We start from the raw sequence: 16,660 nt of genomic DNA, 5'->3' as shown, positions 1-16,660 counted from the left end.
AATCCAGGAGAGCAATTTCCAATATGATTCAGTTTTGAGTATTGACTATGTTTTTATGCATTACAATGTGTTGTAGAAACAAAAGAAACATGCTCATCCAATCAGTACTGGAATATCTAAAATATGTCTTCATTGAATGATTATTTTTTTCAATACTTTACCATTTCCCTAAGGTCAAGCTTTGTCTTCTACATGTATCCTTTTTTTTTTTTTTTAATTTCTTGATGATTGACTATTTTACCTTGGGTCTTCTCAGCATTTTTATTTGCTGAATATACAGTCAGAAATTCTCCAGCAATTCTTGTTTTGTTATATTGAACTAGTTTGAGAATGTGGAACAGCTAATTTTCTCCTTCCCTCCTCTTTTCCTGGGGCATATTATCTTTGGGGTTACTGGATGTGTGAGCAGAAAAAGATAATATGTTTAAAGAGACTGAAGTATTTAGGAGGTTGGTAGACATGTTAATTGGGTATCTTGTCCTATATTTCTAAATGCCATTCTTGATTCTATATTTAGTAATTCAGTTGAGGAAGTGATAACTTACATGGTGAATGACACACATTGTGGCATCCTGAGTGTGCTACAGGGAAAGTTATCCATATACTCCTTTCAGCAAATAGTTTTGCCTTCCAAAGTAGTTGTACTTAAATGTCAGATTCAGGGCCTTTAGCCCTAATGATGTAGCTTTGTAAGGCTGTGAGCACACCATCTCCAATGTACACATTCCTTTGTTCCATGCTCCATTTAGCAGGAGATCATACTGCAATTTGCAGTGAGCAATTTTACTTTTCAAACTGAAATAGGGCTTCTTCGGGTGTCTGGGGAAAAAAAAACAGTTGCCTTTATACTTAATTTTTCATTTCAGTTTTGTAAAGAGCTGGTATAAATTCAGTGGCAAGAAAAAGCTTTACTGGAGCCAAAATTGCAGTTTTAGTACAAGTTTCACAAGAAAATAGGAGTAGTTAGTGGAACATGGAAGAAGAACTATATTTCCCATGGCACTTTGAATGACTGTGTCGTATGTTCTCATCTGTTACTCAGTAGTGAGTCAACCATAGGGGATGGCCTGCACCTTACAAGCCCTGGAACATCATAAAAACATGGATATTACCTTAAATTAATTATTCATGAGCTAAAAGAATGGACACAGCTGTAGAGGAAGATTGGTGAAACAGTAGCCCAGCATAGTTTAAAATCCTATATCAGAAAAAAAGCATATAGATTCATGCTTCTACAAACATCAGTAATATGCTGTAATGTGTCTTAGGAAGTTCACGATATGAGAATTACTCATGGATCTAACAGTGACTTTAGAAGTAAACAGTATGTGGATAACACTGCACAGAATGATGCTTAATTATTTTTTCTAACATCCAGAAGTCCAGGGCAGTACTACAGATTTGCTCTTTCAAATTTTTAATTTCATAATTGAGGTGTTTAGGCAGTAGTTTTTCACTGCAGTTGTACTGCCAGAAATCTGTCCTGAGTGCTTTTGGCAGGAAAGGGGAAGAAAGCCATTTCGGTACAATTACAAATTCAGAACTGCCAGCAGGTGAATAAGCATTTTTTTGTTGTTGTTGGCTTATTTTGCCATCTCTTGCATTCCAGAAACAATTTTAAGACGTGATCTTGTAGTTAGTTACAGAAACCAAGAACATCTATACTAAGTTTCAGCTCTGTATCATGTTTGCAAAAGTGATGGCTCGCTTAGCTTTAGTGAGGGATGAAGAGTAAGTGTTTAGTGATGAACCCCTGGAATACTCTTCTAGTTTTGAAATAACTTGTCCTTACGAAGTTCCTGGGTGACTAGCAGGGTCAAAGTAACTAAAAGTCTGAAAGTATTTCTCCTTCACAACTTTTTCACTTCCCAGTTGATTTGACTTGTCCAGGAGTACAGCGGCTGCATACCCACTGACTAGAAATTTCACCGCAAAAGTTTATTTGGTTAAGAACCAGCTCCTCTTGCTCTTTTTTTTTTGAAAGAAGGGCATCTCTTAACTTGTTTCATACCTCACACATTGCATAAGACAGTGAATAGTTAATTTTTATTTTTATTCTCCCTGAAACGATTATTTTCTAGATTGAAGACTTCTTTAAACAGAAGCCATTCTACACCAATAATTATCCTTCTTCTCCTCAGGGTGCAAAAGTGCACACAGTATTCAGGAAGGCAGCTGATATGAATGTATAGAGCTGTTTAATAACACTTCTGTTCTCTATTCCTTCCCAAACAGTTGCAAACATTGTTTGTGTCTTTAGTTTCTAACGCACAGATGTTGATATGTTTGTGGAAATTTCTGTTGGTAGCTCAAGATCCCATTGCACAGTAGTAACAGAGAAACCACTAACCATAACCTTAGGTGTGAAATAAGGGTTGTGTTTGTCAAGCACCCGACTTAACACATATTCCTTCCTCAAATCACTCCTAATAGGTGTTACACATTTACGCTAATATGAAATTAGTACATTTAAATAGCTTTTAAGCTTTTATGGGTCTGAATGTCACAGCTGCCCCTTTTACTCCTTGTCTTTATTAACCTCCTAATCTTTTTCCATCTTTTTGTTGGAGATAGGCAAACCATGTTGAAGTGGGAGGGTTAGCTTTTATTGATATTTCAGGGAGGTTACATGCAATACAGTACCTCCTGTAGAGCAACTGTTTGAATGCCACATTCTAAGGCCTCAAATCTTGTATGTCAGGGGTATTTTTAAATGCCATAAAATTTCTGATTTTAATGTGCGGGGGTTTTTTAACATGAGAACTTCTCTAAAAACAAATAACCTCTCTTCTCTTTCCTCTTTTCTTATGAAAATTTCTCTTTTCTTATGAAAATATTCTCTTTTCTTATGAAAATGTTCATTTCCACCATGAAAATGTCATTTCCATCCAATTTTCTGATATGTTTTTGAAGTCAATATTCTTATGGCTAGATGTAACTAGGTTTTGTTAGACTTTGCATTCTAGTCCATCTTTTGACTTCAGTTATATTATTGAAATCCAAATTGGTATCAGCAGGAGTATTGATGTTAATATTTATACAAGGGGTTTTTCTTGGAACCTGTGTTTTCTCTACCACAAAAGTGAATGATCTCCTGCTGAATTACGCATCAATAACTTTGGAAAGCAAATCTTCTGGTCCAAGTCCCATACATACTATTTTCAGTTTTCAGCAATCTCATGGAGACCATATTTTTCTAAACACTTGATATTGATGACATCTGAAAAGACAAAAAAGAAAATCAAAGTTATTCAATTCTGCAGTTGAAAAAATATTACAAAATCTTAAGGTAAAAGGATTTACAAAAACTCAGAACCCCATCACATGCACATAAGGCCTCTATATTTTAATAACCCTGTACCTAAATTTAGGTATTCTTTGTAATGCTGAAGTTGAAATAACAGCATCTGTAGCTCTTTCCTTCCCATGAATCCTTACCTCTGCTTTATTATTCTATTTTGTTGGCAAGATAACTCTAATTCACATTTTTCCTGTCCATATGAACTGATTTTGAAAGAAATAATATTTCTCAGTATTTCATCTACCTTTGAAATAGAGTAGGCAGAAAAAGGAAACTTGCCCATGAATTGCTAGACATAACAATTATTTTCATAGATTTTTTTTTCTAAAGTTTTTTTTCCAGAAAAATATATAGAATGACCTTACACTTCCAGACAGGAATAAACAACGGGTGAATTGGAACTTTACTACTGGGGTGATAGCCCATTCTTCATTTTCTGAAAAAAACCATGGAACATTTCTGAGAAAGTCACTTAGTTGTACCCAGAGCACCTGTATCAACCAAATAAACTGCATTTTCTCTTCACAATCTTCTGTGTGCTCATGCTCAGTTTTTTCTGTCATCTTTTTCTGTCATCTTTTTGAACTTCAGCAAAGCTTTTAACACCATTTCTCACAGGATCCTTCTGGACAAAATGTCCAGCACACAGCTGGGTAAACACCACATCATGTCATGGGTGAGCCACTGGCTCACAGGTCAGGCCCAAAGAATTGTAGTGAATGGGGTGACATCAGAGTGGTGAATTGTCTTTAGTGGGGTTCTGCAGGGATTAATCCTCAACACAGTGTTCTTCAACAGCCTCATAAATTACTTGAACACAGGACTGCAAGGAACACTATGTAAGTTTGCCGATGACACTAAATTGAGAGGAGTAGTCAACTCTCTCGGGGGCAGGGAGGTCCTGCAGATTTTTGATAAAATAGAGAGCTGGGCAGTCATCGAACATAGGAAGCTTAACAAAGACAAGTACCAGATTCTGCAGTCTATACCCTGGTTATGTATAGACTGGGGAATGAGGGGCTGGAAAGCAGCACTGCGGAAAGAAACCTGGATGTCCTGGACAATGGCCAATTGAATCTGAGTCATTGTATCCTGGCAGCCAGGAGGGCCAACCATGTCCTGGGGGGCATTGGGCACAGCATCACCAGCCGGGCAAAGGAGGGGATTGTCCTGCTCTGCTCTTCACTGGGTCAGACTCACCTTCAGTGCTGGGGGCAGTTTTGGGTGCCTTGATATAAAAAAGACCCATCTTACAGAGGATCCAAAGGAAGGCCACGAAGATGGTGAAGGGCCTTGAGGTGAAGCCATATGAAGAGCAGCTGAAGTCACTCTGTCTGTTCAGCCTGGAGAAGAGGAGACTGATGGCAATTCTCATCGTGGTCTTCAACATCCTCATGAGTGGAAGAAGAGGGGCAGATACTGATCTCTTCTCTCTCATGACCAGTGATAGGACTCAAGGAAATGTCATGAAGCTGAGTCAAGGGAGGTTTAGGTTGGATATCAGAGAAAGGGTTTTCACCAGAGGGTGGTTGGGCACTGGAACAGCTCCCCAGGGAAGTGGTCACAGCTACAGCGTGACAGAGTTCATTAAGAACTTGTACAAACACTCTCAGGTACATTCTGTGACTCTTGGGGTGTCCTGCGCAGACACAGAGTTGCACTCAATGATCCTGATGGGTGGTTTTCCACCTAGCATATTCTGATTCTGTAATTCTTATATTTAATTTTCTTAGAATGACACACGAGGCCTTTCATTCCCATAGGTCTTGTCTTCTTGGAATGAACATACCAATGATTTTGTAAAATAGTGTGAAACATATAGCCTCCACAATGCCGAATTAAGCATTAATTAAGAGATTCAAGAGGACACCTGTAAAGTTAATCCTATTTGCAAAAATATTCTTTTTCTGAACCTCATGGATATTTACACATTCTTTGCACTTTTATAATTCAAGATTTCAGTTTGGAGCAAACTGCGTTGAGTATATTACATGCCATCCTGAGGCAGGAAAATGGTGATTCCTAATATTGTCATTATCATCATGTTACAGGTAGCAAGAAAGGAAATTGTTACAGAGTTCAATTCAATGGGAGTTTTTAATAGGTTCCAGAAATAGCAGATTTAGGTCAACGTTATTTCTAGACTCTGAAAAAGTGTTATAAGCTAGTGGTTTCAATTCTAACTTGTAAAGACAGCAATGGTTAGTTGCTATAAAGATAGAATGGTCCTTAAAGTTTGCTTCTTGCCATTCTAGACCCATTTTAACACCAGGTAAAAAACATGCTTTTGACATCAAATTGTTTAATACTAGAAAATAATACTTTCTAAATCAATAATAACCAGGAAGGTCATACTTCCAGTTTTTTTTTTTTTTTTTAATTTTGTATGTTATCTGCATCAATGTGCACCTAGACATTTTCTGATAACTGTTGTTGAAAAAATAGCATTTTGTAATGTTATTCACATTTGTAAAATTTTGATGAACACATGTAATTTCTCCTACATATTTGATTTCAAGAAAAAGCCTTTAGAACCCCAAACATTTCAGCTTTATACAACCTCAGCAGCTAATTTGTTTGTTCAGTAGTAGCTGTCCCTTTCTCTCCCCCTTTCTCTCTCCAAGTCTTCCTTTTATTCTATATATTCTTAGCATATCCAAAGGGAGATAATGGCATATCTGCTTAGATAGCAGCTGTCCAATATCACTAAAGACTAAAAGTCATGCCTTACTGTGATATATAAGTCCTTTTTAAAAGGAAATTCCTCAATTTTTTGCTGCATTTTTGTGCTATATCAAGAAATTTTTTTCTAGGAAAGAAAGAGTCTTCTAATAAAGACCTCGTTTTGTACAGAGGAACACTGTCTTGGCCTACAATAATTTGAATTTATTGTCAAGTGAATGGTTGGAAACCATTGAAGATGCAGGCTCTGCAATGCAATGCCACCTTTTCCCACATTGCCTTACTCTGTACAAGGCAGCATTCCTCATCTCTGATGTGGAAAACTTATGATCACAGCATTCATATCACTAGTGAAAACGCACCATTCTTTTTCATCCATTCATGTCTTGATTGAAAAGACAAAACAGTCATTTTGAGTGGTTGAATAGATGACAAACACACTTCCAAAAAGCCTGAGTGATTTGCATGTTTTTTGTAGCCTTCTCTCATCAGCCCATTCAGAAGAATTCTATTCCTGGTTCAAGAGATCCAGTATTAATTTATAAGAGTAGACAATCACAGCCCTTTATTTATTTGCTCCTTTTCTTTCCCATTTCTTCTCATAGGTGTAATAAGAACGGCTTTGCCAAATATGGACAGAGAAGTGAAAGAACAGTATCAAGTTCTAATCCAAGCCAAGGACATGGGAGGACAGCTGGGAGGACTAGCTGGTACTACCACTGTAAACATTACTCTCACGGATGTCAACGACAACCCACCCAGATTTCCTAAGAGTATGTAATATTCCAAAGCACTGATTTTCAAATAAGCAAGACCAAAAGTATTTATTTGGAAAAGTCCTGTGGATAAGAAAGTGAGATCCTGGAAAAAGAACAGTATATGATGAAAAAAATCAGATATCCTGTTTTTTAAAAATAATATAAAGCTCAATTTGAAAGTATGAGTTGAATGTTTAAGAGGATATATACCATCATTCTACAAAATCAGCCTGAGACTTCCAGGTACCAAAGGCAGAGCTAACTCATGCTAAGGGTTATTGTTACAATATTCAGGGACTGATCTTTATGTCTTGGCCCAGAAGATTTTATCTGTCCCTGAAAACATTTACAGCCTCAAAACAGTGATCATTCACTGATAATTTATTATGTTTCACATCGGTTAGTTTAAATGAAGCTTTTCAGAAGTATGCTAATTTAAAGAGTTTCATAGTCTGTGTATGATTAGGACGATTGTCACTTACTCGTCTCCATAAATTTACTGAAGTTTTGTATATTCTGTACCTTAAAAATGCAGAAACTAATCAAGACTATATCTTGATAACTATGCCAAAACAATTAGCTGCTAAAATTCCTTAGTAAGGCTAATTAATATGAGAATATATCGCATGAATCTGTGGTAAGATTACAGCATCTGTTTACTTTGCAGCTCTTTCTTGCCCATGAATTGAAACCCCACTATATGTATCATGAATTCTCCGTAGGTACAAAACCATATCTGCAACTGTGAAGTTTTCACTCATATAAAAATTCTTCTTCTTTTACTCAGTCTGAAAAGTTATTGTGTTTTTACAGGCATGTAAGAAAGATAATGTTACAAAAAGGACCCATTTGGTCCTTCCTTCTGTCTCTTACACTAGTGTCTAGATGTTATCCACAAACAGGCCAAGCAATACTTCATAAAACTTCCATATTTTCTAATTGTATTTAGTTCTAATGGTGTCTTTGTATTAACAACCCTCAATGTATTTTTCATGCAGCAAATTGCCCCATTGCTCTGAAATTTATGTTAAATTTCAGAGTCCACATCCCCTGTCAGAGGTACACAGACTAATATATGTCATACAACTAACAACTTCCCCTCATTTGTTTTTAATCCATCTTTATGTAATTGCCTGCATATTAACCTCTTCAAAGAATTCAGCAAGAACTGCAAAACATCAGCTTTATTTAGAGAAGCTGTGTTGATTTCTCTTTTTTCAGTATGTGAAATTCTCTCTGAATTGAGTAAATCTGCTCCTACTGTTTTGCCTGTAGATGTCAGTCATATCCATCCTTATCTCCCCTAAACTCCCTGGAGAACTTTTGGGAAAAAAAAATCAGTGTTATATTATACCTCCAAGCCTTCTTTTGCCACAGTGGTTTGAAGCAAAATATTGCACATAATAATAGTTCCCTTATTTCATTCTTCAGGCTCTTGGGCATGTAACAGCTAATCCAAATGATTTGTTACTGTTGTGTCTGTTTGTTCCACAACTGCTTCTATAGCTAATTTAACCTTCTCCTGAGTCCCCTATAAAGTTCTAGGATAGAAAAAAAATCCCCAGTTTTTCTACACTAACAATAAATAAAAAAATGTAGTAAGTTTTACATTTGTGATCTTATCTTTTCTGAGCACTTCTGTATTTCAGTTTTGGGCTGGCTTTATACAGTTCCTCTCAGGCTTTTGCTTCCTGATGTCTTAAAAGACAATTATTATTAGCTTGTTTGCAGAGATTTATTCAAACTCATTTTTTGTCTTCTTTATTTTGGTTTTATAGATAAAGCAGGTTTTATGGTTCTTTCTATTGTCCTCTCTGAGACACAATTTCATTTTTTTGAAAGATGTGTTCTTTCTTTTATTAGCTATTTTGTTTGCCCTTACAGATTTTCCTTTTAATGGATATGTGCATTTGCTGTGGGTTTTCTAAATGATATCCCTAGATAGAATCCACACCACCCGTACTGATTTAACAGTCTCAGCTATCCCATTCAGAATTTTTATAGAAATATGCCTCAGTTTTATTTATTTTCACTTTCATCTTATTATTTATTTAACTGAATACAACTATCTTGTAATTCTAGTTTTTATTGCTCCTGCACAAGTACTGCATTTAAACTAATTAATTGTTCTATAGTGTAGAATAACTAGGGAACTTTTCCTGAATAGCTAATGGTAATACTGTCCTCTTTTTTAAGTCTTAGTTGACAAAGATTGTTCCATTCACAACCATCATTATTCCTCCATGGACAAAGTCTGCTGGGACTTTCCTGCATACTTTGCTCCTTGATACTATGCTGCCTGACTGATTTTCTTCCTTTCCACAGATATTTAACACAAGTATAATGCTGATATTCTTTTTTAGCATTAAGCATTAAAGTTACCTGTACTAGGTAACTGGGTCCCATTTTAACCCTTGGCTTTACATTATGGCTTTCTTTTTCCTCTTTACTGGTCCCTAGTTTGATTCTGCACGAACTACCACTTCTGCATTTCCTACTGGGCTGTCATCTCCTTTTGTAGCATTCTCCAGTGAAGAATGCAGAATTCTCATAACTGCACCCTTTGTCTGAACTACATAACTTTGCTTTTTTTTTTTTTTTTCTAATTTTGTTCTTTCCAACAGCTAAAATTTGTCCTGAACCTTTCACTAGGTATCACAATGGTCATAGAAAAGTTTTTAAACTGTCATAAGCCTATTTTTCTCATGGTCAAAATGAATTTCACAATTTTTCCTATTCTTTAATAAGTGCTCCAACATTCTAATATTTTGACTCACTTCTACTCACCACTTCTTCTCAGCCAGACATTTGAAGCTCTACCTTTCAATCTTTTTCACCTGATTGTACATGGTGAGACTAGTTCAACTATGCTACTATGAACGTCCTTATCTTCAGGTTTCATTTGCTAGCCTAAATTTCAATCCTAAGACTTTTTTATTTTATCAGACCTCGCATGATATCTCCTTTAGTTTCATGACATGCTATCAAAGCACTTGTGGGATGCTCCAAACCTAATCAATAAGCAAATCATCCCAGAGGGCCTCTTTGTACCATCATTCTTACTGCCTTCATCCTCAGTGCTTGTTAAACTGCCTACAGTTGCAGTCTGCTCCTTCCCTTCAGCTGAAACCTTTGCTGCTTAAAGGGTACCATGGGTACATCAGGAAATAATGTAACAGTTTGGAGACTGAAAACTCAGTACATTGGCAAGCTTCATGTGCCCAGTGCTCACTCCCATCCTGGTCTTTAGTTGTATATTTTACTTCCTTTGTTGTTAGGGACCTTACTATTTTATATTTTGTTGTATGCTTGCATCTACTGTGGTGGTGCAAAAATGCACAATTTTCACATAATGTCAGATGATTTTCATGACACAAAGAAACCATGGAATATATCATCCTCTTTGAAGAAGATAGCCTCCAGGTCTCATTTAATGCATGAATTGCAGTTATGACATCTTTGCCCAATTGTTGCTATGAAGAAGCAAAATAAATCACACACAAGAGACCAAGCTTGTCCTGTACTTTGCGTTCTAGTAAGGTTGAAAACCTTTTCTTTCTGTTATATCAAATGTCACAAAAGAAAAATTACACCAGTGATGCTCAACAAAACAGATGAGAACGAGATTGGAAGTTTGTGTTGATATTGAAAATAACAAACATTTAACAAGTCTTACGAACTAAAATGTCAGTATAGAGACCCCAGTGTATTGGTCAAGGTTTCTTTTTTTGGGTTTTTTTTTTTTTTTTTTTTTTTTAATGTGTTACAGGCAACAGTCTTGATCAATGGGGATTTACTTAGCCAGCCCTGTTTGGTTACAATGCATAGTGTGCCTGAAATTCACAGAGACACCAGGCTAATTACAGCTAAACAAAATAACTAAGTGACAAAAAATGGAGTATGAATTGTATTTCACACATAACAACTGTATTTTTCATTTTTTTTTCCTTGAAAGCATTGCAATGATTTGGAGTAATTACCTGCCAGGAAATGGAGTTTTTCATTTACTTGACTACCATAGCTAAAAGGATACTTGTGAAAAATTTTAGTTTATGTGAAAAATAAGACTTTAAAATCCAGTCTTCGTAGGTGCCAAGTTCAGGCCTGGCAAGAGGTCAGGACCCCCAGGTGTTGCTGGGATTGAGACCTCCAGTATCCCATTGCTCGTCGTTGGTCAACAAGGCCAGGAAGTGCAGACTGAAAAAAAGGACTAAAGGTCCTTTAACACAAACTGCTGCAAGGTTAATGTTTTTGTGTCACATAATCAGGACCATAGTTTTTCAAAGGACTTATGCCAAAGAAGCCATGCTATAGATCACCTCATATTTCACAGGATAAAGTTTGAATTTATTTTCGAACTTAGTAAAGCTGGAGAAAAAAAAAATATTTCAGAGCAGAAGTAGGAGAACATATATTATTAATATTTGGAAGAAGCTACATTGATAAATAATACATTACAAGCTTGCAAAAAAATGTATCACGAAACACCTTCATCTCGTTGAGTGTCCTTTAAGGAGACAGGCAGGTTTGGATGGGTTATCAGCATCCAGTAATGAAAAACCATTGACTATCCTGCTGAACATGGAATTTTTTATTTAGAACCTGTGCTTTTGAATGTGTTCAGTGGGGAACTCCCACCTTGCATGTCTCCTAGTAATGAGGAGCGTAACAGAGAGGAAACCTCTAAACATATATTTCTGTCAGAGTTGTTTGACCTGCAGGTATCTATTGGCCTACATTTCAGAAAACTGACACTTCAGTAAACTGATATTTTCTTTAAAACTAGTAGGAAAAAAATTAATCTGAATTATTTTATTAGTATAAATTTATTTCCAGAAGTATTTTCTTTCTTCCCTGCCTCTTCATTACTACAGCAGTTTTCTGCATTGCTGTGCACGTTTCATTGTTAAAGGTAGGTCTTTTTTGTAAATATTAAAATAAATATTTCATATCAAAATTTTATTTTTAACAAAACAAGAGGAAAAAAAAAAGGCAATGACTGGAATGGTAAGTACTTTTCCTACCATAACAATAATGTTCAGGTAATTGAAAACAAATTTGGTATAACACAACAGTGCCTTTGAGCAGAGAGGAGTGGACAAAAGCTGTGTACGTGTATGCATGCATGCTGGTCCACAAGGGGACCAAAGGCCTTTCTCTCTCAGCTACTTCTGTACATGATAGCTGGCTAAGTAAAAACATATTTAAGCACAAAATTCTTGAAAGATAATGGGCTAACCCTTAACTCATCAAGGAGAGGATCAGTCTGAGCAAGCTGCTAGGACAGCAGTGGCTTGTTTCCAATTCTTAAAATAAGCTTCAAGAAAAAAATGGATGGGTTATAATTACTTCAACATTTAAATTACAAAATCTGCATATTAGTTGGTATAAATTATTCTTTATGGAATCAAACAAATTAAGTGAAGTGGGGGATTCATACTTTCTAAGTTTATTATACTTCAGTTTACTGGTCTTTTTTGTTCACTGCTGACAGAGTGAGTGTGAAAACAATTTAGAGATATAAACTCCTATATGCTGAGCAATAAAAGCACATGTGAATCATTTTAGTCAAATGGATAATATATCTTTTTATTTTAATATGACATAGATATGCTTTTAGAGAATAAGGCCCTGAAAAAGAAGAATGCAATTGATTTTTAAAATTTATAAAGTATTTATTTTGTTATTAGCAAATAAAAGATTGCAAGTGTCTTATTAAGTCAGTAATAAGTTTGGTTTCTTTTTATGGTGTGTATTTTTTCATGTGACACTTTCTGAATTTGCTTTTCTTAACCCAAAAGAACTATTTGGAAAAAGCTATATTTTATCACATCATTTCCAGCTAACAGAAGCAAATTTTGTGAGATAATGTTTAAAAGCTTTTTCTAGTAGAAGAGAAGGTAATCAAGGTTTGAACCTAATATTTGAATTTTGTCTACTTGTGCATGTCATTGCTTTTAAAAAAAATGCATCTCTGGTGGTCAGAAATCATTATCTCAGGGTGGGTTTGCAACCACATTTAACATATTCAGACACCTATAGAGCAAGGCCTCGACATCACAAGGGCCATTTATTTTGCTGTCATTGGTCTTTCCAAAAGCAACTCAGTGAAATACTTCAAGATAATTTGCATAAAAGAACATGGAAAATTTCCAGAAATGCTAAAATGTTTGGAAACAGAAACACAACATTCATCTTTCTGGTGGTGACATCTTAAATGAAGCAAGGTTGAGGGATCATTCGTACAACCTTGCACATCAGTCCATACTGTAGGAGTTTGCAGGTAATTGGATTTGGATTTCACCTGGGGCCAGTACAGTGCATTCCATAGAATATAGTAAATCCTCTATTGGAGACAGCAGAGGAAACAATAATCTTAGAGAACGAAGTTCATAAAATAGACAATTCAGAAACAGAAAAACACCTATCATTTGTGCAATTCCAGGAATTTCAGTGTAAGTGAAAAGGACCTTTGCAAACATAAGTTAGCCCTTTATTCTCTTAGGTATTTAACCGTGGCATGGCACTTGAATGATCTATTAACTGGATGATCTATTATATAGACATATTATGCATTATATATTAGGAACGGGCTTTACATATTCCACCCTTTAGATGGAATTCTTTTATCTGTGATTGTTTATTGGTTTGCAGATTATTTTAATAGGCTTACTGTCAAGTACTACAATCTGTAGAAATATTTAAAAAGAAAGAACAACAAAGTGCTGAACCAGGAATAGCCTGCCTTTTTTATACATATGGCTACACACTTTTTAGATTGAAAATTCTTATAATAGTTACTTATTTATATATTATTAAAACTTTAGTACATCACAGAAATTGCACATGCATTAATTGTCCTAAGTTTTACTAGATTAAAGCTGGTCAGTTTTTAACTCAGTAAGCTAACTGTGGCTGGTTCCATTCAAGTGACTTTGAATAAGTCTAGCTCAGATTATATTGAAAAATTGGTTCAGAAGCAGAGCACAAGGAAGAGGTCTTCTTGGTCCACAAGAGATAGAAAACAAAATATTTTAATCCATTGCTTTGGATGAGTGGCTTGTGAGAGACAAAGGTATCTACTGTTAAAGATTTCAGAAGAATGCAACACAAATCCCACACAGTAGTGCATTAGAAATGTATAGAAAAAGATCATGTGATTAATAAATTATTCTGTTCACTAATATAAAAAAAATAAATAATGAAAGCAGAGATTTGATTTAAAAATAAGTGAGGGAGGTTTATTCCCTCCTTACTTGGACAATTTAGAACTAGAAAGCTTACTTTTCTTTAGCTAGAAAACATACTCAGGATTAAGGTTCAGATCTGCCTAATTAAGCATTTTAACAAGTCTGCATGAGTTTCTGGGAAGTTGTTCTACTCTCTGTAATTTAGGTATGGAAGTATAGTTTCTCTCTGTATTTCTGTTAAAGGTTTTGCTTTATATACAGCAGTTGAATCTCAGAATGAAAATGAGTCCATCTTTCATTGATTAAAGAATTTGCCTCGCAGACAAAATGCCCTAATTCAGTTCCAGCAACTAATTACTTATGTTACACCAATTGGGAGATACCTGCACAGGACAGGTGGACAGATTCATTGCAGACTAGCCTGCAGGCAGAGATTAGTTGTGAGACTGACCTAGAACTTGCTTTGAATCAGAAAAGGAGAATAGGTCAAATCCTGATTTTTCTCTATCTTTAATTTTCCAATGTCTGTGCCATAAGACATAAAAGGAAAAAACACCAGCTTGGTCCTGTTAACCAAGCTTATATTGTTTAATGTCAGAAAATCTTATGCAAGTCTGATTTTCACCTACTTGTGAATTTTGAGTAAATAAAAACTTCATTCTTGAATTAAACATGTACTTTAACCAACCATTTCATACAGTGATGGAAGATAGGAATGCAAAGGCTCCAGAAATGGGGTCATGCAATTGCAAGCCAATCATGAAAACAGCACCCATTTTGGATTGCAATACCTTTGACTCACTACTGCTTTAGCATCAGTAAAACTACAGTCAAATCAGTACAACAAAAAATACCAGCTGGCCAGTATTTGCACAGGACTCTTACAGGAATCAGAGGAGAACCAAAGGTAGTTCCTCTTTATTCTGGGTTCCTTCCAAGTCTCACACTTCTCTACTATTTGCATTTGTTTCTCACCTGTCTCATCATTCTTTGGCCTCTCTTTCTTCCTCGTCCTGTATATTGTTATTTTCAACATGCACTCTTGTCTCCACTCTACTGTGTGAGAGACACATATTTATCCTTGATCTCATTTTATTGTATAACTAGATTGTGGCCATCTCCTCCTTCAACTCCACAAGTAGGTTTTTCTTTTCTTTCCCAATGGTAGCATTTCAAAAAGAATTTATGCTTTGCTGAATCACTTCCAGCTCTGAGTTTCTCCATATTTTGCTATACTGAAACCATGAGTCTTCACCATCCCAGATAAACTCTTTACATCTTCATGTTAATTGTTTAGGCCACTACCCTGTCACACAGATCAGTTACCCTTGCCTGCTGTTTCTATTTCACTCACTTGAGTTACACATTTGACAGGTAGTCATAAAAAAGCCTTTCCCTTCTTTTCCCTTCACCACCATTTAATCAGTGAAATTATGGGCATTTTTACATACACTAAAAGATGTACAATGGCTTATTACATTTTGCTTTTCAAAGCAAAAGAAGGACTTGAGGATATCTGGGAAAGTTCCTGAAGTTTTACGTTGTCTGTACTGTTAGTCTTAGAACAGTCCAGGGCATACTTTTGACCAACACCAAGTAAATCTTTCCCAGAGAAATTCAGGGCATTTAGAGAAATTAGTACAGGTCAGGAATTATTTTCTGCAGTCACTTTCCATGAAATTGACCTATTTTAGTGTAGGCAAAAGAATTTAAAAACAAGGAATTAGGCCATTTATATTGGCTGGCTTCTGGGCCATGAAGTCTGGCCGGTACATGAAATTTCTTTGTATAATTGTAACTTGTTTGAGCTTATGCTTTGTAATCTAGGCCATGCAGCCCTCTTTGGGTCACAGTACCCCACAGTTAAGTAGTCTTCTATCATTATTTGTGTGTCCAATATAAAGGAGTTAAAATTTAACCTCTATAAAAATTTCTATTTTCACTTAATCCAACTTTCTCTTATTTTTTTCTTATTCCTTTCCATATTGGAATTCTTCATGCACTTTTAGTAAGAGCTGATTTTCCCCACAAAGTGCATGTAACCATAGTAAAAACTCCCTGGAAATTTTCTTTGTTGTAGCTGTCACTGTTGCATGTTCTTAATCATAAAGCATCTTGAAGAGTGAATCATTTTATTCAGACTGAATAACTGAATTCCCAACCAAAGCATACTAATTGGAAGAAAGCTGAGAAATAAACTGGAGGGGGAGATATTCAATTACCACAGATTCTCAAAACACAAAGTGTTTAGCAAATTCTTTGTCTGATGCACTTATACTGTTTTTTAACTTTATCAAGAATGCATAAGTAGCAAAGGTTATCTGAGGACTGTTTGGAGTATGCATTGAATGAAACAAAAAACCTGTTTAAAGATCTAAACTGAGAGAGACTGAACCCTTAGCTGCAAAGCAGAGCATAAGCCCAAGTATAGCTATTTCTTTAAACTACTCCATAGCCAATGGAAAATATAGGTTATTTCTCACTGGCTGAAGTGCAATGCTCTGATTGCACTGTAAACAATAGTTCAAGAAATACAAATGAGCACAATAGTGATTAGAAATTAAATATTAACTATTTGTAATAACATTCTGTTGTTAATTCATTTCCCTCCAATAATCTTCTCAAAGTAGTAATTGATCATTAATGGAAAGATTAGGTAAATTGTTTTTAAACACTATAATTATCATCATAGTAGATTATTATTAATAATGCTATTTTACACCTGCTAC

At 35.5% G+C, this 16,660-nt stretch overlaps 1 protein-coding gene across 4 annotated transcripts in view; it reads left to right on the top strand.

The window, feature by feature from the left end:
* Nucleotides 1-16,660, top strand: part of CDH12 (cadherin 12) — a 537,195-nt gene that overhangs the window by 463,841 nt on the left and 56,694 nt on the right. For all 4 annotated transcript variants that reach the window (XM_068197278.1, XM_068197266.1, XM_068197271.1 and 1 more), the window contains one exon: nucleotides 6,589-6,756. In XM_068197278.1, coding sequence (XP_068053379.1) covers nucleotides 6,589-6,756 — 168 coding nt within the window. The remainder of the gene's footprint in view (nucleotides 1-6,588; nucleotides 6,757-16,660) is intronic.

The sequence above is a fragment of the Anomalospiza imberbis genome, chromosome 1, assembly GCF_031753505.1.
Source record: "Anomalospiza imberbis isolate Cuckoo-Finch-1a 21T00152 chromosome 1, ASM3175350v1, whole genome shotgun sequence".
In the NCBI taxonomy this organism is placed as follows: domain Eukaryota; kingdom Metazoa; phylum Chordata; class Aves; order Passeriformes; family Viduidae; genus Anomalospiza; species Anomalospiza imberbis.
The sequence above is the reverse complement of the archived record's forward strand: the minus strand, read 5'-3'. Positions and strand labels throughout refer to the sequence as shown.